Source organism: Stomoxys calcitrans, chromosome 2, assembly GCF_963082655.1.
Source record: "Stomoxys calcitrans chromosome 2, idStoCalc2.1, whole genome shotgun sequence".
Classification (NCBI taxonomy): domain Eukaryota; kingdom Metazoa; phylum Arthropoda; class Insecta; order Diptera; family Muscidae; genus Stomoxys; species Stomoxys calcitrans.
In genome coordinates this window covers 45,466,847-45,491,293 of record NC_081553.1, presented here as the reverse complement: position 1 = coordinate 45,491,293, position 24,447 = coordinate 45,466,847, and the positions used below count along the sequence as shown (strand labels likewise).

Below are 24,447 nucleotides of genomic sequence, written 5' to 3'. Positions count from 1 at the left end.
AGAAAAAAAATTCAGCGGTGGTTTTCCCTTCCTTATGCTGGCGACATTTGTGAGGTACTATGCCATGTAAAACTTCTCCCCAAGGGGTGTCGCACTGCGGCTCGCCGTTTGGACTCGGCTATAAAAAGGAGGCCCCTTATCATTGAGCTTAAACTTGAATCGGACTGCACTCATTGATATATGAGAAGTTTGCCCATGTTCCTTAGTGGAACGTTCATGGGCAAAATTTGTATTTTACTTAAAATTGATGTAAGTCATTGGGGATTGCAAATGGGCCATATCGGTTCAGATTTGGATGTAGCTCCCATATAAACCAATCTCTCGATGTGATTTCTTGAGCCCCTGGGACCGCAATTTTTGTCCGATTTGGCTGGAATTTTGCATGCGGTGTTCTATTGAGACTTTCAATAACTGTGCAAGTACGGTCTAAGTCGGTCTAAAACCTGATGTAGCTCCCATATAAACCGATGTCCCGGTTTGACTTCTCGAGCCCCTGGAAACCGAAAGTTTTGCCCGATTTGGCTGAAACTTTGCACGTGATGGTCCGTTATGACTCCCAACAACTGTGCCTTGTACAGTTCGGTCTATAACCTGATATAGCTCCCATATAAACCGATCTCCCGATTTGATTTCTTGAGCCCCTGGGGACGCAATTTTTGTCCGATTTGGCTGGAATTTTGCATGCGGTGTTCTGTTACGACATCCAAAAACTGGGTCAATTACGGTCAAAATCAGTCTATAACCAAATATAGCTCCTATATCAACCGGTCTCTCGATCATCTAGAAACTTTAAGTTTTGCTGGTTTGACAGAAGTATTTACGGTATTTCAATTAAATTTATTTTGTATACATTTTCAACAGAATCCATGATTGTGGGTTCCCAAGATTCGACCCGGCCGAACTTAGCATGCTTTTACTTCTTTCATGTTTCATTTTTAATTTGGGACGCAATTGTATGGGGCCCACTGTTAAGGCATCATTAAAATCTTGAGCACATTTGCTCGAAATTTGGTAGGGATTGATTTACAACCCATTTGAAAACCTCTTGCGAATTCTATCGATTCACAATTCGGTGGATTTGCATCATTTTAGAATTAGATATACTAGCTCCCAATTTCCACTTATAGGGTAGGTGTAGGATATTATATAGTCGGCATCGCCCAGCATTTGCCTTTCCTTACTTGTTAATAGTAACTTTTCATTTGATTTTCGTTTTTCTGGATTGAATTCCAGAGACTACGCTCAAAAAAGTATGCTAGTCCTAATAATTTTGCTCCAAAGCTTGTCTCAGGTTTCGCTAGCAACATGACCACAGCAGCATTGTCACGATCATCCCGAGTAAAACAACGGCTTTCCGAATCACAGCGTCCATTGTGAGCAATCCATCCTTTATTAGAAATATATGTAAATAATTATTATTTTTTAGGGAGAAGGAAACATAATTTTTATTAACAAAAAAAAAACACTAAAAATTTTAAATTTTTATATTCAAAAATAAATTTTTAACTGATTTTATATTACTCACTTTCTTGTTTCTCGCATTGTTGCAAATATAGTTTACAAATATTTTGAAAAGTACACAATATGTATCCCTTACTGGCTCCTAAATATAATGCACCACATACTGGTTGTTGCTCCGAAGGGCAATCATTGTTGCATTGTTCTATTACATTATTGTCCGTTGTGTTAATTGCCGGCTTTGCGCTTACAAATGCAGAATAAAACACTAAAATTATCAACACTTTACTACGACAAGGCATTACTTTGAAATGTGAATTTGAAAATGTAATGGGAATTTTTTTTTTAGAATTCTTCTTTATATACGAGAATGCTTATACTATATACGAGTAATTCAAAAGTACTACATGTTTCTGAATAATGTGCACTAATGAATATTGTATTTTTTCCAATACATTCTTGTGCTACTGTTCAAATTATTGTTATTAAACCACTTCCATACACAGAGAGAATTTTTTGTCATAAATGTAATGATCGGTCTACATAAAAGGTTATGTAGACCGATCATTACATTTATGACAAAAAATTCTCTCTGTGTATGGAAGTGGTTTAATAACAATAATTTGAACAGTAGCACAAGAATGTATTGGAAAAAATATTAGGAATTATGATTATGTCTATGTAAATAATTTAATCTAACGATCATATTGATCTTTATAAATAAAATTCTTATATTTATGAAATTTTATTTCATACATGTCAAGAAAATGTTCATAATATTTGTTATTATTCATAATATGTATAAACCTTCCATAAATTATATATATATATTTTTCATAAAAGTTCTTATAAGATTCATTGATCCAATAAGTTTAAGTATCATGAAGCATGTTTCATAAATGTGAATATTGTATTTTTTCCAATGCAATCTTGTGCTACTGTTAAAATTCTTCTTATTTAACTGCCACCATACACAGAGAGAATTTTTCGCCATAAATGCAATGACCGGGTTACTTTTGTTCATAAATATTATGTCGACTTTTATTATATTAATAAAAAATCATAAATATTAGGAAAATTTAGTTTGAAAGAAAATTTAATCTAACGATCACATAGATCGTACATAAAAAAAGTTCTCATAATTATGAAATTTTATTTCATATTTGTAAAGAAAAATTTTCATAATATTTGTAATTTTTCATTGTATGTATAAACTTTTCATTAATTAAATATTTAATTTTCATAAAAGTTATAATAAGTTTCATTACAACGAAAACAAGTAAAAAGGCGTTAAGTTGGGCCGGGCCGAAATTTGGATACCCACCACCTCGAGTTTATATGTGAACCACCTATCGTCATTACCCGGTGAAAAATGCATAATTGATGCCCGCTTAGCAGCTTTATCGAACTATGGTTCGATTTGGACCGAATTCAACACGGATATTGAAAGGTCTAATATGTACAAGTCATTGTTAAGTTTTCTACAATACAACAAAATATTGCTCTTTTTGGTAGCTATACCCAAATATAAACCGATATGTACCATATACGATTAGGATACCGAAAAGTCTAATATAAGTCATTGTGTCAAATTTCAGCGAAACCGTATTATAAATGCGCCTTTTAAGGGGCCAAGACTTTAAATCGAGATATCGGTATATATGGCAGCTATACCCAAATCTGAACCGGTCTGAGCCAAATTGAAGAAGAATGTCGAAGGACTTAACCTAACGCACTATCCCAAATTTTGGCGACATCGGACAATAAATGTGCCTTTTATGGGCCCAAAACCTTAAATCCAGAGATCGGTCTATATATCAGCTATATTCAAATCTGGACCGATCTCGGCCAAATTGAAGAATAATGTCAAATGTCGGGACATAACTCACTGTCCCGAATTTTAGCAAAATCGTATAATAAATGTGGCTTTTATGGGCCCAAAACCTTAAATCCAGAGATCGGTCTATATGGCAGCTATATCCAAATCTGGACCGATCTGAGCCAAATTGAAGAAAGATGACGAAGGGCCTAACACAACTCATTGTCCCAAAATTTCAGCAAAATCGGATAACAAATATATCTTTTATGGGCCTAAGACCCTAAATCACCGGAAAGGTCTATATGGCAGCTATATCCAAATCTGGACCGATCTGAGCCAAATTGAAGAAAGATGACGGAGGGCCTAACACAACTCATTGTCCCAAAATTTCAGCAAAATCGGATAACAAACATATCTTTTATGGGCCTAAGACCCTAAATCGCGGGATCGGTCTATATGACGAATATATCCAAATCTGAACCAATCTGGGCTAAATTTAAGAATGATGTCGAAGGGCCTAACACAACTCACTGTCCCAAATTTCAGCAAAATCGGATTATAAATGTGGCTTTTATGGGCCTAAGACCCTAAATCGGCGGATCCGTCTATATGGCAGCTATATCCAAATCTGGACCAATCTGGGCCAAATTGAAGAAAGATGACGAAAAGCATAATACAACTCACTGTCCAAAATTTAAGAAAAATCGGATAATAAATGTGGCTTTTATGGGCCTAAGACCCTAAATCGCGGGATCGGTCTATATGACACCTATATCCAAATCTGAACCGATCTGGGCTAAAGTTAAGAATGATGTCGAAGGGCAAAATCGGATTATAAATGTCTGGCAAAATCGGATTATAAATGTGCCTTTTATGGGCCTAAGATCCTAAATCGGCGGATCGGTCTATATGGCAGCTATATCCAAATCTGGACCGATCTGGGCCAAATTGAAGAAAGATGGCGAAAAGCATAATACAACTCACTGTCCCAAATTTCAGCAAAATCGGATAATAAATGTGGCTTTTATGGGCCTAAGACCCTTAAGCGCCGGATCGGCGGTTAAGGGTCTTGACCGATCTGAGCTAAATTGAAAAAGGATATCGAAGAGCCTAACACAACTCACTTTCTCAAATTTCAGCAAAATATGATAATAAATGCGGCTTTTATGGGCCTAAGACCCTAAATCGGCGGATCGGTCAATCTGGGGGCTATATGAAGATATAGTCCGATATAACCCATCTTCGAACTTAACCTGCTTATAAACAAAACAAGAATCTGAGCAAAGTTTCAGCTCAATATCTCTATTTTTAAAGATTTTACCGTGATTTCAACAGACAGACGGACGGACATGACTAGATCGTCTTAGATTTTTACTCTGACCAAGAATATATATACTTTATAGGATCGGAAATGGATATGTCGATGTGTTGCAAACGGAATGACAAAATGAATATACCCCCATCCTTCGGTGTTGGGTATAAAAAAGAGTACAGCTAATAGACAGGGTTGTCAAGCGTGGTTAATATGGTAATTGTATCATGGAGGCGTTTTCGCAGTAAATATGATGCAAATGCAATATACCAACATACGAACCTTAAAGCCATATCAATGAGGTTAGGTTGGGTTAGGTTAGGTTGAAAAGAGGGTGCAGATATTCATCCGTCCCATGCCACTTTTTTGTAACTTTTTACCATTTGAAAGCAACAGAAAATGTTTGCTGTTTTACCACCAAATTACTGCTGTCCAATTTTCAGCAGACTTTTTGCTATCACAGCAAACATTTTTACTGTTTTCATTAATAAATTTCGCTGAGTGCTGGTGTTTGAAGTCGCGCTGGGTGCAGGGGAAGGAAGACTTTTGACTTCTTGTCCTATGCTTTATTTTCGTTTTCATACCCACTCCGTTTGTAACAGCTCGAAATAATCGTCCAAGACACCTTAAAGTATTTACATTCTTGATCGTCGCAACGTTCTGAGTCGATCTAGCCATCTCCGTCCGCCCGTCCGTCTCTTGAAATCATGATAGCGCTCGAACGCGTAAGGCTAGTCGCTTGAAATTTTGCATTAATACTATGTATTGATGTAGGTTGTTGGGGATTGTAAATGGGAATCTATCAGTTCTGATTGAGATATTGCTCCCATGTAAACCGATCTCCCGATTTGACTTCTTGATCCCCAGGAAGCAGCAATTTTTGTCCGATTTGGCCTTAATTTTGCACATAGTCTTATTTTATGACTTCCAACAACTGTGCCGAGTGTGGTTCAAATCGGTCCATAGCCAGATATAGCTTCCATATAAACCGATCACTCGACTTGACTTCTTGAGCCCTTGAAAGCCACAATTTTTGTCCGATTTGACCTTAATTTTTCATTAGTGTTCTTTTATGACTTCCAACAGCTGTGACAAGTATGGTTTAAATCGGTCTATAACCAGATATAGCTCCCATATAAACCGATCTCCCGACTTGTCTTCTTGAGCCCTTGAAGGCCACAATTTTTGTCCAATTTGGCCTTAATTTTGCACATAGTGTTCTGTAATGACATCCAAGAACTATGCGAAGTACGGTCCAAATTGGTCTATTACCTTATATAGCTCCTATATAGTGTTCTGTTAAAACTTTCAATAAATGTACTTAGTAAAGTGCAAATCGGTCTATAACCTGGTATCGCTCCCATATAAACCGATCTGTCGATTTGACTTCTTGAGTCCTTACAAGCCGCAATTTTTGTCCGATTTGAGTGGAATGTGGAATGCGGTGTTCTGTTACGACTTCCCACAACTGTTCCAAGTACGGCCCAAATAAGTCTATAATCTCATATAGCTCCCATATAAACCTGTCTCTCGACTATCCTTGTTCGGTTGCAAGAAGCTTTAATATTTTTGCAGGATTGCCAGAAGTTTGGAATGTATAATAAAATTATGCCCCTCAACTAATTTTAATTTGCATATATTTTTAGCAGAATCCATGTTGGTGAGTTCCTAAGATTGGCCGGCCGAACTTAGCAACCATTTACTTGATAAAAGTTATCTTTGTCCGTTCTCAAATGGCACATATTTTACTAATTTTGTTTTCATTTATATCCCACTGTGCAACGTAGGACTGAAAATTCTGAGTAGCACACCACAATTTGATTGCCTGAAGTCTTGGAAGAAATTCGAAAAACGAACAACAGAAGACGAATCGTTGTTCACCATGACACTGCGTGCTCTCACACATCGGCTCAAACCAGCGCCTTTTTGACCGATCAAAACGTCGAATTGATGGGACTTCCGCCGTACAGCCCTCACTTGAGACGCATCGACTTCGTTTTATTCCCCACATATTAAGATAAAAATGCGTGCTCAATGATATTCGTCATCAGAAAATGCTGCTGAAGAGTTCAATAACCATGTTTTGGAGGTGCCTCAATCGGAGCCAAAACAATACTCTAACAATTGGTTGGAGCGGCTGCAAAAGTGTATAAATCATGCTGGAGTAATTGGAAATTGCAAATTTTGCCCATGAACATTCCACAAAGGAACAGGGGCAAACTTCTCACATATCAATGAGTGCAGTCCGATTCAAGCGTAAGCTCAATGATAAGGGGCCTCCCTTTTATAGCCGAGTCCGAACGGCGTGCCCCAGGGCGACACCTCTTTGGAGAGAAGTTTTACATGGCATAGTACCTCAAAAATGTTGCCAGCATTAGGAGGGGAAAACCACCGCAGAAATTTTTTCTTTTCTGATGGTCTCTCCAGGATTCGAACCCAGGCGTTCAGCGTCATAGGCGGACATGCTAACCTCTGCGCTACGGTGGCCTCCAATCATGCTGGAGTTCTAAACCGTTCTTGGGTCTTGACTTTTTGAGCCTCTAGAGGGCGCAATTCTCGTCCGATTTGGCTGTAATCTTTCATGAGGTGTTTTGTTAAGACTTCCAACAACTGCACTAAGTATGGTTCAAATCGGTACATGTTTTAATGTAGCTGCCACATAAACCGATCTTGGGTCTTGACTTCTTGAGCCTCTAGAGGGCGCAATTCTCATCCGATTTGATTAAGATTTTGCACGTAGTGTTTTGGTATCACTTCCAACAACTGTATTAAGTACGATTCAATTCGGTTTATAATATGGTTTAGCTGTCATATAAACCGATCTTGGGTCTGGACTTCTTGAGCCTCTAGAGGGCGCAATTCTCGTCCGATTTGGCTGAAATTTTGCATGAAGTGTTTTGTTATGACTTCCAACAACTGCGCTAAGTATGGTTCAAATCGGTGCATGTTTTAATATAGCTGCCACTTAAACCGATCTTGGGTCTTGACTTCTTCAGCCTCTAGAGGGCGCAATTCTCGCCCGATTTGACTAAGATTTTACACTTGGTGTTTTGATATCACTTCCAACAACTATATTAAGTACGATTCAAATCGGTTCATAATCTGGTATAGCTGTCATATAAACCGATCTTGGCTCTTGACTTCTTGAGCCAATAGAGCGCGCAATTCTCATCCGATTTGGCTGAAATTTTGCATGAGGTGTTTTGTTATGACTTCCAATAACTGCGCCAAGTATGGCATAAATCAGTACATAACGTGATATAGCTGCCATATAAACCGATCTGGGATCTTGGCTTCTTGCGCCTCTAGAGGGCGCAATTCTCATCCGATTTGGCAGAAATTTTGTACAACGGCTTCTTTCATGACCTTCAACATACCTGTCTTAATCGATCAATAGCTTGATACAGCTCCCATATAAACCTATCTCCCGATTTTGCTTCTTGAGCCCCTACAAGGCGCAACTCTTATCCGAATGAACTGAAATATTACGCAATGACTTGTACAATGTTCGGAATTCATTTATGGTCCGAATCGGACTATAACTTGATATCGCTCCAATAGCATGACAGTTCCTATTCAATATTCTTTGTTTGCCTAAAAGAAGATACCGTGCATAGAACTCGACAAATGCGATCCATGATGGAGGATATACAATATAAGATTCGGCCTGGCCGAACTTAGCACGATCTTACTTGTTGTTTTTGTACAGTAATACAATAGAACACACGCAGAGAGAGAGAGAGAGCAAGAGAATAATGTAACAAGAGGTAATTTTTGAATATTTTTTCTACACTTACAAATGAGCGAATAAGTACTTATTTCACCGAGTAAATGTATGCCTAAATGTAAATAGTTGCTAAAATACATTTTGTTTTGGCTGACTTATTTGGTAATGACGGTTTTTGCTGAGTAGAGAAAGCGGGAAAACTACTGTCAGTCATATCAAAGTGTCCGATTAAACTTTGAGATCGATTATCAAAAATCACACATTTTTATATAAACTTTGTAATTTATTTAATTACATTTTATTTGAAGCAGTATTGAAAAAAATTTATAAAAAAACAACATCATCTTTTTCACCTCCAGATAATTCTAAAGTCCAAATTATGAACGTATTATATCTCGGCAGTTAAGACTATCACGTGGACAAGCTCTAGGAACATGGCCCCATTCTAAAATAGAAAATACAAGTTAAGAAGTTAAAAAAAAAACTCCAAGCAAAAAAGAAAAACAAAACTTACTTCGTCCCGCCAAACAGTTGTGCACTTCAAAGGCGCAAGGATTTCCAAAGGTACATCTGACAATACGGGGACCGGGGCCTCTTAAAATACCACACACAGGATCATATTCACGCGTACATATCCTTTGGCAGTTGCCGTTAGCTTTTACTTGTCCCAGCATTAAGGCCAATGTAAAGAATAGGAAAATTGAAAAGAAATGCATAGTCAACGATGTCGTTGTAGACTTGATTTGCTTACTATACGCCGTGATAAGATTTACCCTGTATTTATAAGTGGATAAAAACAAAAAGGCAGATGTCTTAACGCTCGGTATTTTTTTTTTAAAGAAAGAACACTTGAGCAAATAGCTGAAATAGTAGCTTTCTTTATAATAATACTGTGAAGAAAATTTGAATTGTAAGTTATGCTTTAAACAAATTTAGGCTTATGTTTCAGATTATACCCAAACCAATGGGATATGATGTGAAATGGTTACGAAGAGTTCACTGCACTGTTGGATAGAAAGAACTACAGCAAAATAAAAATGCATTAAGTTCGGCTGGGCGAACTATGAATTACCAACACCTGGGATATATATAATACTAGCTGAACCGGGCCCGCTCCGCTGCGCCTTCTTTTACTTTATATGGAACAAAAGTTTCCTTGGTATATTTATTTTCGACAATTAAATATCTTTTAGTGAAATGCCATGCAAACTTGACTAAGAGTTTAACAATATAAGTGCCTTTATCTGAATCCCATATAATCTTTATTGGTCTACGAATTTAAGTTTGGATGTAAGGTTTACTCCATACTTAAAATACTTCATTTCAGCCCGATATACTCATGATGTCTGATTTAGTGGTATTTTCGGGGGAGAGGTAGTCCCCCAGGCACTTGGCCCTTAAATATATCAGCATTGTGCTCTTCTCTCAAATACCATTTATTTAAACCCCATATTGCCATTAGCTTAAGAGGAGTTTACAGGAGGAGGCGTCCCCCAAACACATGGCCCAAAATAGGTTATCAAATTCGTTTTCTAATCTTAAATACCACATATTGCCATGGTCGAAAATTTTTTTCCTTTGGGGTGTTTTGGGAAAGGGTGATGCCCTAAATACATGGTCCTACATTTAGATATCAATCCCGTATTCTTCTCCCAAATACCTTTATTTGAGCCCCATATTGCGATGGTCACTAAAAAATTGCTGTTAGTGGGATATTTTGGGAAAGGGTATCAATTCTTGCTCTAACCCCCAATTCCTTTCATTTAAGTTCCTCATTGACATGGTCGGTAAATATACCCGATTCAGGGGTGTTTTGGGGATTGGAATGGTCACCCAAACACTAAGCCCGGCTCAATGTTCAGCAACGTGCTCTATTCTCATATATCTATATATCATTTATTTGAACCCCATATTTTGGGAAAGGGGTTGACCCCCAGAAAATTGGTCCCGAAAGTGGCTATCAGTTCTCGCTTTACCCCCAATACCTTTCATTTAAGCTCCACATTGACATGGTCGGTAAATATGCCCGACAAACACTAAACCCGGAAAATATATCAGCAACGTGCTCTATTCTCATATATCTATATATCATTTATTTGAACCCCATATTGCCATTGGCCTCAAAATTGGATATCAAATTCGTTTTCAAATCTCATTTATACTCCTTATTGGAAAAGTCAGCAAATATGTCCGGTTTGGGGTACCATGCAAACTTGACTAACAGTTTGTTTGTTTATTGAGTGTAACACCAGCACAACAAGATTATATCTTATATGTTAATGTGCTGATTCGCAATAGAGTATATAAAATAATGATTATTCTTTTTAAAAGGATATTAACTAATCTTAACATTTTAAATTATAGTAGTAAATATTAAGGACATTTAAAGAAAAATAATTCGTAGTTCATTTAAAAAATTTAAATAGCTCATTTTTGAATGAAGTTGCATTGCTTATGCTCTGTATGTTGGGAGGTAGGTTGTTCCAGAGACGCGTACTATGTACAATGTACTGTCGTTCAGAGGTTTGTGTGGCAAATCGTGGTTGAATGAGTTTTAGGCCACGGTTGGATCTGGCGAATTTCAGATGTTTGTGTAGGTATTCAGGTTCTTTTGTGTAGATTACCTTGTGCAGAAGAAGTAGACATCTGACATTCAGTAAGTTTGAAAATGTTAAGTTAAATATTTGGTATGTAAATTGTGATATACGAGCTTGTCGACTTTTGTTAAACACATATCTTGCAATATCATTGTAAGCAACATTAAGCTTTCTACTGGTGTCTGCATCACAATTCGCAAATATCTCGCATCCATATAACAGTGTGGGAATTAAATAACTTTTTGCAAGTAACATTCGGATGTGAAAAGGAGTTGACAAGCGAACAGTCCATAAATTTCGCAGCATCCCACGTACTTTGCCAACTGTTGCATTAATGTGATTTGTCCACGTTAGGGTTGAATTAAAAGTCAATCCTAAATTTGTGGCTACTTGTACAAGATTCACTACAGAGTTACCAATTTTCACAACGAGATCATCAGTTATTGTCACATTTCTTTTACTTATCAGAATCAGTTTGGTTTTGGATGGATTTAAACATAATGCATTATTAACAGCCCAACAATGTATTAAGTCTAAATCAATATTTATGTTAGACACACAGGTTTGGATATATTTCAGTTTGCAGTATGTGTAAAGTTGGACATCGTCAGCATACATTTGGATTTTAGATGTTGCAGGCACATCAGGCAGATCATTTATATACATGGAAAATAAAAGAGGGCCAAGGATAGAACCTTGAGGTACTCCTTTAAGGACATTCAGAGAGTTAGACCAACTATTGTTATAAAAAACAGACTGCGATCTTTGCGTCAAATATGATGATATCAGCTTGCAAGACGTCTCGGAGAAATTAAATAATTTCATAAGTTTTAGGACAAGAATATTATGGTTTACAGTGTCAAAGGCCTTACTGTGATCCAAAAGAAGGAGAAAGGATATCATTCCGTTATCCATACTTTGACGAAGGTTTTCAATTACATCAATCAGAACAGTGGTACAACTTCTTTTCTTTCTAAATCCAGATTGCCAGTTAGATAACAAATTTTCAGATTTCAGAAAATGCTCAATTTGGTTAGCCATTATGCGTTCCAGTGCTTTAGACAGGTATGGTAAAATGGCGATGGGACGGTACTCATTTTTTGATTTGCGAATAGGTACAATTTTTGCATGTTTCCATTCAAGCGGAAAAGTGGATTTAGTTAGAACAGTGTTAAATATATATGTTAAATATGGCAGAATCTTTGGCACAATTATTTTAATAAATCGTGGATTTATTTCATCAGTTCCGATCGCATTAGATTTAATGGACAGAATGCTGTGTAGAACCTCAGTTTCATTTACACAGCGAAAGGAAAAAGGATTTTCAACAGCTACCATGCACATATTTTCATATATATTTTCAGTAGGATAGACAGTGTTTATTGAAACAAAATTCTCATTTAGTTCATTTATGTTCATGTTGGGTTCCAGCTGAGTATTGCGTTTTTCTCCAACGCCAATTTTTCGTATCTCATTCCATTTAGAGCGACTATTAACAGCATTCTGAAATTTATTATGAAAATACAATGTCTTTGCCTCAGTTATACACTTTCCAACAGCTCTTCTAGCATTTTTAAAATGTTCATGTAGTTGTGAGGTTCTAAAACGTTTCCAACGTCTATATGAAAAGTTTCTTTCATCAATCAAAGTTTTTATTCGCTGGTTAAACCAAGGTGGTTGTGAATATTTAATTGTTATTGTTTTCTCTGGAACACATCGATTGTATATTGAACAGATATGATTTTGAACAAATGATATTTGTTCATCCACAGAGTCAAAATGATAAATTGAGTCCCACGGTACTTCATCAGTAAGGTGATTCAGTAAATTGTAGTTTATTTTCTTAAAATCGCGGTAGTATTGGCCCTAAAAACTATAAATATTTAGTATCACTCTCTTTACGACCCAAATTGTCTTGGTGAGCCAATACGTCCTATTTGGGGGTTGTTATAGTAGTGGGACGTCCCCTAGACAGTTGGTCCCTAATGTTGATATCAGATACGTGGTCTACTCCCAAATACGTTTAATATGAGCCCCATATTTCCATAGTCGGTAAACATGACCGACATGGAGGGTGTTTTGGAGGATAGGCGGCCACTTAGTGAGTTGGCCTTGAAAATATATATCGGATTTATGTTCCACATTCAAAACACTCTTATTTGAGCCTCATATTGCAATAGTCAGAAAATACTTCCTATTTGGGTGGTGTTGTGGGGGTGGCGTGGCCCCATAGACACTTTTCCCGAATATTGATATCAGATTCGTGCTTTACTCCCCAAGACCTTTAATTTGAGCCCCATATTGCTATGGTCGTAAATTTGTCCCCTTTGGGGGATGTTTTTGGGGAGAGGCGGCCCCCGAAATACTTGGTCCCATATTTGGATATCAGATTCTAATTCTACACTCAAATACCTTTTATTTAAGCCCCATATTGCCATGGTCAGTAAATAAGTCCCCTTTGGGGTATGTTTTTGTGGAGAGGCGGCCCCCGAAATACTTGGTCCCATATTTGGAAATCAGATTCTACTCGCAAATACCTTTCATTTGAGTCCCATATAGCCATGGTCAGTAAATATGTCCGATTTAGGAGTGTTTTGGGGCTTGGGGTGGTCCCCCTAGCACTTGGTCGGACAATTGGATATCAGATTCGTTTTCTTATCCTAAATACATTTCATTTGAGTCCCATATTGTCGTGATTGGTCTAAATATATGTTTGGTAGGTTTTAGGGTGGGACAGCCCCCCTAAGTACCCCATCCGAAATTTGGATACGAAATTTTTATTTTTAGGGTACTATATAAGAGCACACAAAATTTCACTTAAATCGCACCACCCATCTCCGAGATCTGGCATTTCTGAAAATTAGGGTAAGGTGGAGGTTCCTCCCCCCTTCAGATATCAAAAAATGTAGTACCCTATTTTCACCACGGGGTCATTATGCACCATCTTTGAAAATTTCAAGAAAATCGGTTCAGCCGTTTCTGAGCCCATAAGCAACACACAAACATACAAACAAACCTACAAATACAAATTTATTTTTATATATATAGGATTGATAACGGAAGGGGGCGGACCCTCCACCCTTCACCCAAAAAACACCACTCAATCAAAAATAGACCGATAAGGACAATATGGGTATCAAATGAAAAGTATGCGGGAGTAGATAACGAATCTGGCATACAAATTAATGTCGAAGTATAGGGGGTCACCCCTCCACCATAATGCAAATGCAAATTTTGCCCATGAATGTTCCACTAAGGTACAGGGCGGCAAGCTTCTCACCTATCAATGAGTGCAGTCCGATTCAAGTTTAAGCTCAATGATAAGGGGCCTCCTTTTTATAGCCGAGTCCGAACGTCGTGCCGCAGTGCGACACCTCTATGGAGAGAAGTTTTACATAGCATAGTACCCCACAAATGTTGCCACCATTAGGAGGGGAAAACCACCGCTTAAAACTTTTTTCTGATGGTCTCGCCAGGATTCGAACCCAGGCGTTCGGCGTCATAGGCAGATATGCTAACCTCTGCGTTACAGTGGCCTCGGTAGCATGGGTATCAAATGAAAAATATGCGATAGTAGATAACGAATCTGTCATACAAATTCATTTCCAAGTATAGGGGATCACCCCACTCCCACAAAAACGCCCATAATAGGCACAATAGCCAATAACGGATATATGGGTCTCGGTTTGTTTGTTCCGTATAGACATAAAATCGGCAGAACCGATTTTCTCGAAATTTTCGTATATTGTGTAGGTTGGTCTGGAAGGAAACATAGTCTATATAATTTTTCGGTATCGGAAGGGGGACGGACCCTCCCCCTTATGCCAAGAACACAACCCAAAATCAAAAGTGGACCGATCGGGTATGTACGATTAATACAATTAATGTATTAAATGAAAGGTATTGAAGAGAAGAAAACGAATAAAGTATCAAAATTTGAGTCTAAGTATCCATCGGGTGCCCCAACCCCAAAACTCCTCCAATCAGACATATTGGACGTTTATTTCAATATGGGGCTCAAATGAAAGGTATTCGGGAGTAGATTTCAAATCTGGCATACAAAATCAGATCGAAGTATAGGGGGTCACGCCACCCCTCAAAAACGCCATTGGACCCATTATGACTATATGATACTTGGCTGAACCGATTTTCTTAAAATTTTCATAGATCGTGTATGTTTGTCTTGAAAGAAACATAGGCTATATAATTTTTAGATATCTGGTGGAGGCGGACCCTCCCCCCTTACCCCAAAAATGCCACCCATTTCCGAAAGTGGTCCGATGGGCACAATAAAGGTATCAAATGAAAGGTATTGGGGATCATAAAACGAATATGGTATTAATATTTGGGTCCAAGTACCCAGCGGGCCCCCAACCCTAAGACTCCTCTAAACAGATATATTCGAAGTTCATGTCAACATGGGACTCAAATGAAAAGTATTAGGCATAAAGCATTAGGTCCAAGTAATGGGAGGTCGCTCATCCCCAAATGGGCATATTAGCCGACCACGGCTATATGAAACTCAAATGAAAGGTATTAGGGAGTAGATAACGAATATGACATTAAAATTTGCGTTCAAGTCTAGGTGGCGTTTTTCCTCCTAAAAATACATCAAATGGGTTATTTGACCCATTACGACAATATGGGACTCAAATGAAAGATAGTTGAGAGTAGAAAACGAATTTGATATCTAATTTTGGAGTCAAGTGTTTTGGGGAACGCCCTAAAGCACCCCCTAAGCTTAACTTCATTTCCTTTGGGAATAGAGAACGAATTTTCAGTACAAAGTGCCGGTGGACGCCCTAGACCCAAAACACCCTCCAAATGGTCCATTTTTAACGGCCCTAGCAATATGGGGCTCAAATTAAAGGGATTTGGAAATGCAGCACGAATTTGATATCCATATTTGAGTCAAAATGTCTGAGGTGCCATCCCTCCCCTAAAGAGAACATTTCCCTAAGGAAGAACATTACCACCAGGAACCGAGAAGGGGCAAATTCTCACATATCAATGAGTTCTTTCCGATTCAAGTTTAAACTCAATGATAAGGGACCTTTTTTGTAGCCGAGTCCGAACGGCGTCCCGCAGTGCGACACCTCTTTGCGGAAAATTTTTAAATGTCCACGCATGCCATTGTACCTCGTATTGTAAATTTCGCCAACATTAAGAGGGGATACACACCGCTTTATCCGATATTTTTGCCAGGATTCGAAAGCGTCCAACGTTATAGGCTACAATGGCACGAATTCGATATCCGCATTTAGGGCAAAGTGTCCCCACCCTAAAAAGTTATTAATGAGTTAAAGAAGGCGCAGCGGAGCAGGCCCGGTTCGGCTAATTTCTTTTATAAGAGCCAAGTATGGTCAGAATTGATCCTGGAATAGATATAGCTGTCATATAAAGCAATCTGCAGATTTGACTTTTTCACCCGCAAGAGGGTGCATTGATTTCTCGATTTGGCACTTGAAAAGCAAGGTCAAAATCGGTCTATAATCCGATGTAGCTGCTATATAAGCCGATCTCTGTTTTGACGGCTTGTTATTTTGAAATTTGAAACTTCCGTAGCAAATATGATCCATATCAGTCTATTAACTGATATAGGTTGTTAAAGGAATTAGACTAATGGGATCCATGGTGTTGGATATATAAAATTATGCCGGATCTAATTAAAAACGCTCTTATTGTATTTAAACACTTACAGACTTTTCCAATAATTTATTATGTAATTTTTTTTTTCAAAATTAGTTCTTTTTACCAAACAAATCTTTAAAGAATGTTTTTGTTTTATCCAAGGCTCCTTGTCCCTTAGGCTTTGCAGTGGTTGTCACAGGACTTAGTGTCTTCAGTTTTGCACAATCGGGATTTTCCATTTCACAGCGGCCTTGTCTGAAGAGCCATTCTGGAAAAAAAATTAAATAAAAATGAATAATTTTATAAATTCTAGAACTGTTCGCAAATTGAACTGTATGACTGTTTAGGCTTTGTTCTTTATAGAGCAAAGCATGCGTTTTTGGTTGTTATAGAAAGTTATGGCGAGTGCTTAGCAAGAATATACTGGTTAGGCAATGTAGAGCCATATACAGAGCAAACCAGATTTATACATGTATATCTAGCCAGTTCAGTTCATACCCATCCGTATACCATAGGATGGGAGTATACTCTTTATGCCCACCACCTATGGACGAGGTATACTAATCTAGTCATTCCGTTTGTAACACCTAGAAATATTGATCTGAAACCCTGACAAATTTGATATATGTTCTTGATTGTCTTGACATCCTGGAAGCCACCGTGGCGCAGAAGTTAGCATGTCCGCCTATGATACCGAACGCCTGGGCTCAAATCCCGACGTGAACATCAGCTTTTTCTAATGCTGGCTACATTTTAAACTTCTCTACCAAGTGGTGTCGCTATACAGCACGCCTTCCGAACTCGGGAATAAAAATGAGGCCCTTATCATTGAGCTTAAACATTAATCGGACTGCACTGATGGATATAAGAATAGTATCCCCTGTTCCTTAATGGAATGTTCATGGGCCTTTCATGTTAAGCGCGCCTTTCGGACTTGGCAATAAAAAAAAACAAGTAAAAAGGAGTTAAGTTCGGCCGGGCCGAACTTTGGATACCCACCACCTCGGATATATATGTGAACCACCTTTCCCCAAAATCCGGTGCAAAATTCATACCTTATGCCCCATAGCACCTATGTTCCGATTTGGACCAGATATTAATAAGTAAAAGTTATTGTTCAATTGTATATAACAAAATATTGGTCTTTTTAGTAGTTATATCTAAAAATAAACCAATCTGAACTATATACCACACGGATGTCGAAAAGCATAAAATAAGTCAGTGTATCAAATTTCAGTGCAATCGGATTAAAAATGCGCCTTTTATGGGGCCAAGACTTTAAATCGAGAGATCGGTTTATATGGCAGCTATATGCAAATCTTGATCGATCTAGACCAAATTGTAGAAATATGTGGAGGAGCTTAACTTAACTCTTTGTCGCAAATTTCGGCAACATCGGACAATAAATACCCTTTTTATGGCCCCAAAACCTAAAACCGAGAGATCGGTGTATATGGCAGCTATATCCAAATCTGGACCGATCTGAGCCAAATTGACGGAGGATGTTGAAGGGCCTAATACAAGTCACTGTCCTAAATTTTCTCAAAATCGGATAATAAATGAGGCTTTTATGTGCCTAAGACCCTAAATTGGAGAATCGGTCTATATGGCAGCTATATCCAAATCTGAACCGATCTGAGCCATATTGACGGACGATGTCGAAGGGCCTAAGACAACTCACTGTCCCAAATTTCAGCAAAATCGGATAATAAATATAGCTTTTATGGGTCTATGACACTTAATCGGAGGATCGGTCTATATGACAGCTATATCCAAATCTGAACCGATCTGAGCCGTATTGACGGAGGACGTCGAAGGGCCTAAGGCAACTCACTGTCCCAAATTTCAGCAAAATCGTGTAATAAATGTTGCTTTTATGGGCCTATGACCCTAAATCGGAGGATCGGTCTATATGGCAGCTATATCAAAATCTGGACCGATCTGGGCCAAATTGACGGAGGATGTCGAAAGGCCTAGCACAACTCACTGTCCCGAATTTCAGCAAAATCCGATAATAAATGTGGCTTTTATGGGCCTAAGACCCTAAATTGGATGATCGGTCTATATGGCAGCTATATCCAAATCTGGACCGATCTGAGCCAAATTGACGGAGGATGTCGAAGGGCCTAATACAACTCACTGCCCCAAATTTCAGCAAAATCGGATAATAAATGTGGCCTTTATTGGCCTAAGACCCTAAATCGGCGAATCGGAATATGGGAGCTATATCAAGATATAGTCCGATATAGCCCATCTTCGAACTTAACCTGCTTATGAACGAAAAACGAACCTGTGCAAAATTTCAGCTCAATATCTCTATTTTTGAAGACTGTAGCGTGATTTTAACAGACAGACGGACGGACAGGTGTAGATCGTCTTAGATTTTTACGCTGATCAAGAATATATATACTTTATAGGGTCGGAAATGGATATTTCGATGTGTTGCAAACGGAATGACAAAATGAATATACCCCCATCCGTCGGTGGTGGGTATAATAAGGGTCTCCTTATCATTGAGCTTAAATATTAAAATGAGTTCAGTCCTCATTGATATGAGAGAATTATCCCCTGTTCCCTAATGGAATGTTCATAGCAATTTAGTAAGTTAGACATTCTGAGTTGAACTAGCAATGTCCGTTCGTCCATCTGTCGAAATCACGATAGTGTTCGAACAAATTAAGATATCCGCTTGAAATTTTGCAGCGATTCTTCTTATCGATGCGGGTCGTTGGGAATTGCAAATGGGCCATATCGATTGGGCTGCGTCGACCCGAAAGGCTTCGGGTTAACCAAGTTTATCGACGGCAGTTCTCTGGCCTTCACTGTCAAATCGTCTGCCCTCTCATTCCCCCTTACTCCATTATGGCGAGGCACCCAAACGATGCGTAGTCTGTCTTCCTCAGAGAAGGCGCTAATCTCCTTTTTACATTCCAAGACTGTTCGTGACCTTACCGTCCTGATTGTTATTGCCATTTTACTGTCCATAAAGATGTTCACACTCGACGTCCTCGCGATAGTACCACACCACCTTACGCATTCCGTGATCGCCCGGATCTTCGCCTGCAGGACCGTGTTATGGTCAGGCAGTCTAAAACAGATCTCAGTCCCTGGGTTCCCAATGTAGACCCTCAGAAACACTCTGTCCCCTAGCTTCGATCCATCCGTGTAACATGATCTTCCAGACGGCAATATTGGGGTTCCGTCAGTTCAAGACTGTGCCGCTGCCAGCAGTGCCTCGCACTCGACCATAAGTATAGTTTCAGGTATCCGATCGGAAACCTCTTCCATTCCTCTAGGTTTCCTATCGTCGCCTCAATTATACCGCGATGGTATGAGCTGCTCTTATCCTCAATCCATACTCCCATCGTCTAAGTTTCATAGTAGCAGTAGCTGCCTCACATTTAATCTGTATGTCAATTGGGTCGGATTTGGATATAGCTCTCATATAAACCGTTCTCCCGATTTGATTTGGGCTGGAAGCCACAATTTGTGTCCGACTTGGCTGAAATTTTGCGCATACTATTCTGTTCTAACTTCCAACAATTGTTCCAAGTACGGTCCAAATCGGTCTATAACTTGATATAGCTCCCATATAAACCGATCGGAAGATCGGTTTATATACCCTTAGAAGCCGCAATTGTTATCCGATTGGGCTGAAATTTTGAATGTAGTGTTCTGTTACGACGTCCAACAACTGTGCTATGTACGATAATTTATTGCGCTAAAATTTTGCACACATCCGCATTTTTTCAACACGCAGGTTAATTTCTTGAACGCCCCCAGTCGGCCCATATTTGGATATACCTGCCATATAGACCGATCTGCCGATTTAGGGTCTTAGACCCGTAAGTGTTGCATTTATTAACCAATTTTGCTGAAATTGCGAATAATGAATTATATAAAGCCTCCCGATATCCAAAGCGATAATGCCTCCGATCGGACCATATTTTGTTGTAGCTGTCATATAGACGGATTTATTATTCAATTTCGGTGGAATTAGAAACAGTAAGTTCTATTAAGACTCCCAACATCGGATTCAAACATAGTCCAACTTGGACTATGTTTAGATATAGCTGCCACATAGACCGATCTACCGATTTAGGGTTTTAGGCCCATAAAGGCCTCATTTTTTTGATGATTTCGTTCAAATTAGAAACTCTGAGTTTAATTAATCCTTCGGTTATTCGGTCCGAATATGGGCCAGAACGGACCATAGTAGGATATAGCCGCCATATAGACCGATCTTTCTATGTAGAGTCTTGGGATCTTAACAGGTGCATTTGTTAGCCGATTTTGTTGAAATTGAGTTCGGTGGGTTGCGTTAAGCCACCAGGCATCAAAACTGAAAATGGTGTAGACCGCACCATTTTTTGATATAGCTGTCATAGAGACCGAACAGCCGATTTAGGGTCTTGGGATCTTAACTGGAACATTTGTTAGCCGATTTTGTTGAAATTGAGTACGGTGGGTTGTGTTAAGCCACCCGGCATCTAAATTGAAAATGGTGTAGACCACACCATTCTTTGATATTTCTGTCATAGAGACCGAACAGCCGATTTAGGGTCTTAAGCCTATTAATGGCTCATTTATTATCCGATTTCGCTAAAATTTAGAACAAGACCTTCCGTTGTTTGAGATGGAAACGATCCCTATAGAACCATATTTCGATATTGGTGCCATATCGACCGATCCGCCGACATAGAATCTAAGGCCCGTAAAATATGTATTTATTATCCGATTTCGCTGGAATTTGAAACAGTCAGTTGTATTAAGACTCCCGACATTGTGTTTAGACATGGGTGCCATATAGACCGATAAGATGATTTAGGGCTTTAAAAGCCGCATTTATTACCCAATGAAATTTGATAGCTGCCATATTGACCGATCTTCTAATTGGGGATCTTTGTCCCCTTAGGAGGGCATCTATTTTCCGATTTCGCTAAAACTGTGACTCTCGGCACCAGAATCAAATATGATCCAGACCAATCCATAATTGGATGCCACTATTTATACGGTAGTGGAGCTTTAATAAAATATGATGATGAATATATTCATGGTGGTGGGTATCCAAAGTTCGGCACGGCCGTACTTAACACCTTTTTACTTGTTTTTATTATTTTCGCGTGAGAATTTCATTATTAAAATTTAAAAATACAAAAGAGAGAAGGCGACTTATCTTGTTTTGATGCATATAATGCTAACACTCATTTTTATACTCTCCACCATAGGATGGGGGGTATACTAATTTCGCCATTCTGTTTGTGACTACTCGAAATATTCGTCTGAGACCCCATAAAGTATATATATTCTTGATCGTCGCGACATTTTATGTCGATCTAGCCATGTCCGTCCGTCTGTCCGTCCGCCCGTCCGTCCGTCTGTTTGTCGAAAGCACGCTATCTTCCGAAGAAATAAAGATAGCCGCTTGAAATTTTGCATAAATACTTCTTATTAGTGTAGGTCGGTTGGTATTGTAAATGGGCCATATCGGTCCATGTTTCGATATAGCTGCCATATAAACCGATCTTGGGTCTTGACTTCTTGAGCCTCTAGAGTGCGCAATTCTTATCCGATTGGAATGAAATTTTGCACGACGTGTTTTGTTATGATATCCAACAACTGTACCAAGTATGGTTCAAATCGGTTCATAACCTGATATAGCTGCCATATAAACCAATCTTGGGTCTTGACTTCTTGAGCCTCTAGAGTGCGCAATTCTTATCCGATTGAAATGGAATTTCGCACGAGGTATTTCGTTATGATATTCAACAACTGTGCCAAGTATGGTTAAAATCGGTCCATAACCTGATATAGCTGCCATATAAACCGATCTTGGGTCTTGACTTCTTGAGCCCATAGAGGGCGCAATTCTTATCCGATTTGGCTGTAATTTTGCACGATGGGTTTTTTTGTTATGATATCCAACAACTGTGCCAAGTATGGTTCAAATCCGTTCATAACCTGATATAGCTGCCATATAAACCGATCTGAGATCTTGACTTCTTAAGCCTCTAGAGGTCGCAATTATTATCTGATTTGCCTGAAATTTTGTACGACGGATTCTCTCATGACCATCGACTTACTTGTTTATTATGGTCTGAATCGGTCGATAGCCCGATATAGCTCCCATATAAATCGATCTCTCTATTTTATTTTTTGAGTCCCTAAAGGGCGCAATTCTTTTTCGAATTGGCTGACATTTTAGACAGGTCTCCAACATATAATTTAATTGTGGTCCAAACCGGACCATATCTTGATATCGCTTTATATCCTTTTTTTGCTTAAGAAGTGATGCCGGGATAAAAACTCGACAAATGCGATCCATGGTGGAGGGTATATAAGATTCGGCCCGGCCGAACTTAGCACGCTTTTGCTTGTTTTTTACTCACTCTCATTATTCACACACTCGCGAGCTTTTACTGTACAACTGTTTTTGAATGTGCAGGTCATTAAACCACCGCGATTTCCCCGATGTGTGCCACATACTGGATTCTCCGTTGCCGGACAGGCAATTGTACAGGCATTGCTGGCGGCTTCACTCCGATGACAAAATACCGTAGCGAGCACTAAGAAAACTGAAACTTTTGTCGTCCAATGCATTCTGAGCTTTGATTAGGAATGAACGCCTGCTAGCTACTCGGTTCTTATATGAATGCTATCAAAAGGTATACTAACTCACAACGTATAATGAGTCACAAGAAAAACAGTAACCACAAACAAAAATATTTGCATACCGTCAGAAGAAAGTACTTCAATGGCTGCTTTAATTAGAATGTCATCTATTTTAAAGGTTAATGATAAGTGGATTTTTCCCCAGACTCTTGAGACGAAATAATAAAAGTTCTTATCTTTAAAAAGAACAAGTAAAAGCGTGCTAAGTTCGGCCGGGCCGAATCTTATATACCCTCCACCATGGATCGCATTTGTCGAGTTCTTTTCCCGGCATCTCTTCTTAGGCAAAAAAGGATATAAGGAAAGAGTTGCTCTGCTATTAAAACGATATCAAGATATGGTCCGGTTCGGACCACAATTAAATTATATGTTGGAGACCTGTGTAAAATTTCAGCCAATTCGTATAAGAATTGCGCCCATTGGGGCTCACGAAGTAAAATAGAGAGAACGATTTATATGGGATCTGTATCGGGCTATAGACCGATTCAGACCATAATAAACACGTTTGTTGATGGTCATGAGAGGATCCGTCGTACAAAATTTCAGGCATATCGGTAATAATAATTGCGACTTCTAGGGGTCAAGAAGTCAAGATCCCAGATCGGTTTATATGGCAGCTATATCAGGTTATAAACCGATTTGAACCTTATTTGACACAGTTGTTGAAAGTAAAAATAAAATACGTCATGCAAAATTTCAGCCAAATCGGATAGGAATTGCGCCCTCTAGAAGCTCAAGAAGTCAAATCCCCAGATCTGTTTATATGACAGCTATATCAGGTTATGGACCGATTTTAACCATACTTGGCACAGTTGTTGGATATCATAACGAAATACTTGGTGCCAAAAATTCATTCCAATCGGATAAGAATTGCGCACTCTAGAGGCTCAAGAAGTCAAGACCCAAGATCGGTTTATATGGCAGCTATATCAGGTTATTGACCGATTTGAACCATACTTGGCACAGTTGTTGGATATCATAACAAAACACGTCGTGCGAAATTCCATTTCAATCGGATAAGAATTGCGCCCTCTAGAGGCTCAAGAAATCAAGACCCAAGATCGGTTTATATGGCAGCTATATCAGGTTATGGACCGATTTGAACCATACTTGGCACAGTTGTTGGATATCATAAAAAAACACGCCGTACAAAATTTTATTCGAATCGGATAAGAATTGCGCACTCTAGAGGCTCAAGAAGTCAAGACCCAAGATCGGTTTATATGGCAGC

At 38.8% G+C, this 24,447-nt stretch overlaps 3 protein-coding genes across 3 annotated transcripts; all 3 read right to left on the bottom strand.

The window, feature by feature from the left end:
• Positions 1-1,166: 1,166 nt before the first annotated feature.
• LOC106089855 (uncharacterized) lies at positions 1,167-1,788 on the bottom strand. Its single transcript, XM_059363971.1, has 2 exons — positions 1,526-1,788; positions 1,167-1,387 (listed from the first exon to the last, which is right to left on the bottom strand). The coding sequence occupies exons 1-2, from the start codon at positions 1,758-1,760 to the stop codon at positions 1,185-1,187; spliced, it is 438 nt and encodes a 145-aa protein (XP_059219954.1). The 5' UTR covers positions 1,761-1,788; the 3' UTR covers positions 1,167-1,184.
• Positions 1,789-8,629: 6,841 nt separating this feature from the next.
• LOC106089863 (vasotab-like) lies at positions 8,630-9,146 on the bottom strand. The gene is made up of 2 exons (XM_013255855.2): positions 8,831-9,146; positions 8,630-8,761 (listed from the first exon to the last, which is right to left on the bottom strand). The coding sequence occupies exons 1-2, from the start codon at positions 9,030-9,032 to the stop codon at positions 8,694-8,696; spliced, it is 270 nt and encodes an 89-aa protein (XP_013111309.1). The 5' UTR covers positions 9,033-9,146; the 3' UTR covers positions 8,630-8,693.
• A 7,467-nt stretch (positions 9,147-16,613) lies between these two features.
• LOC131995072 (uncharacterized) lies at positions 16,614-23,190 on the bottom strand. The gene is made up of 2 exons (XM_059362841.1): positions 22,934-23,190; positions 16,614-16,812 (listed from the first exon to the last, which is right to left on the bottom strand). The coding sequence occupies exons 1-2, from the start codon at positions 23,142-23,144 to the stop codon at positions 16,655-16,657; spliced, it is 369 nt and encodes a 122-aa protein (XP_059218824.1). The 5' UTR covers positions 23,145-23,190; the 3' UTR covers positions 16,614-16,654.
• Between the last annotated feature and the right edge of the window lie 1,257 nt (positions 23,191-24,447).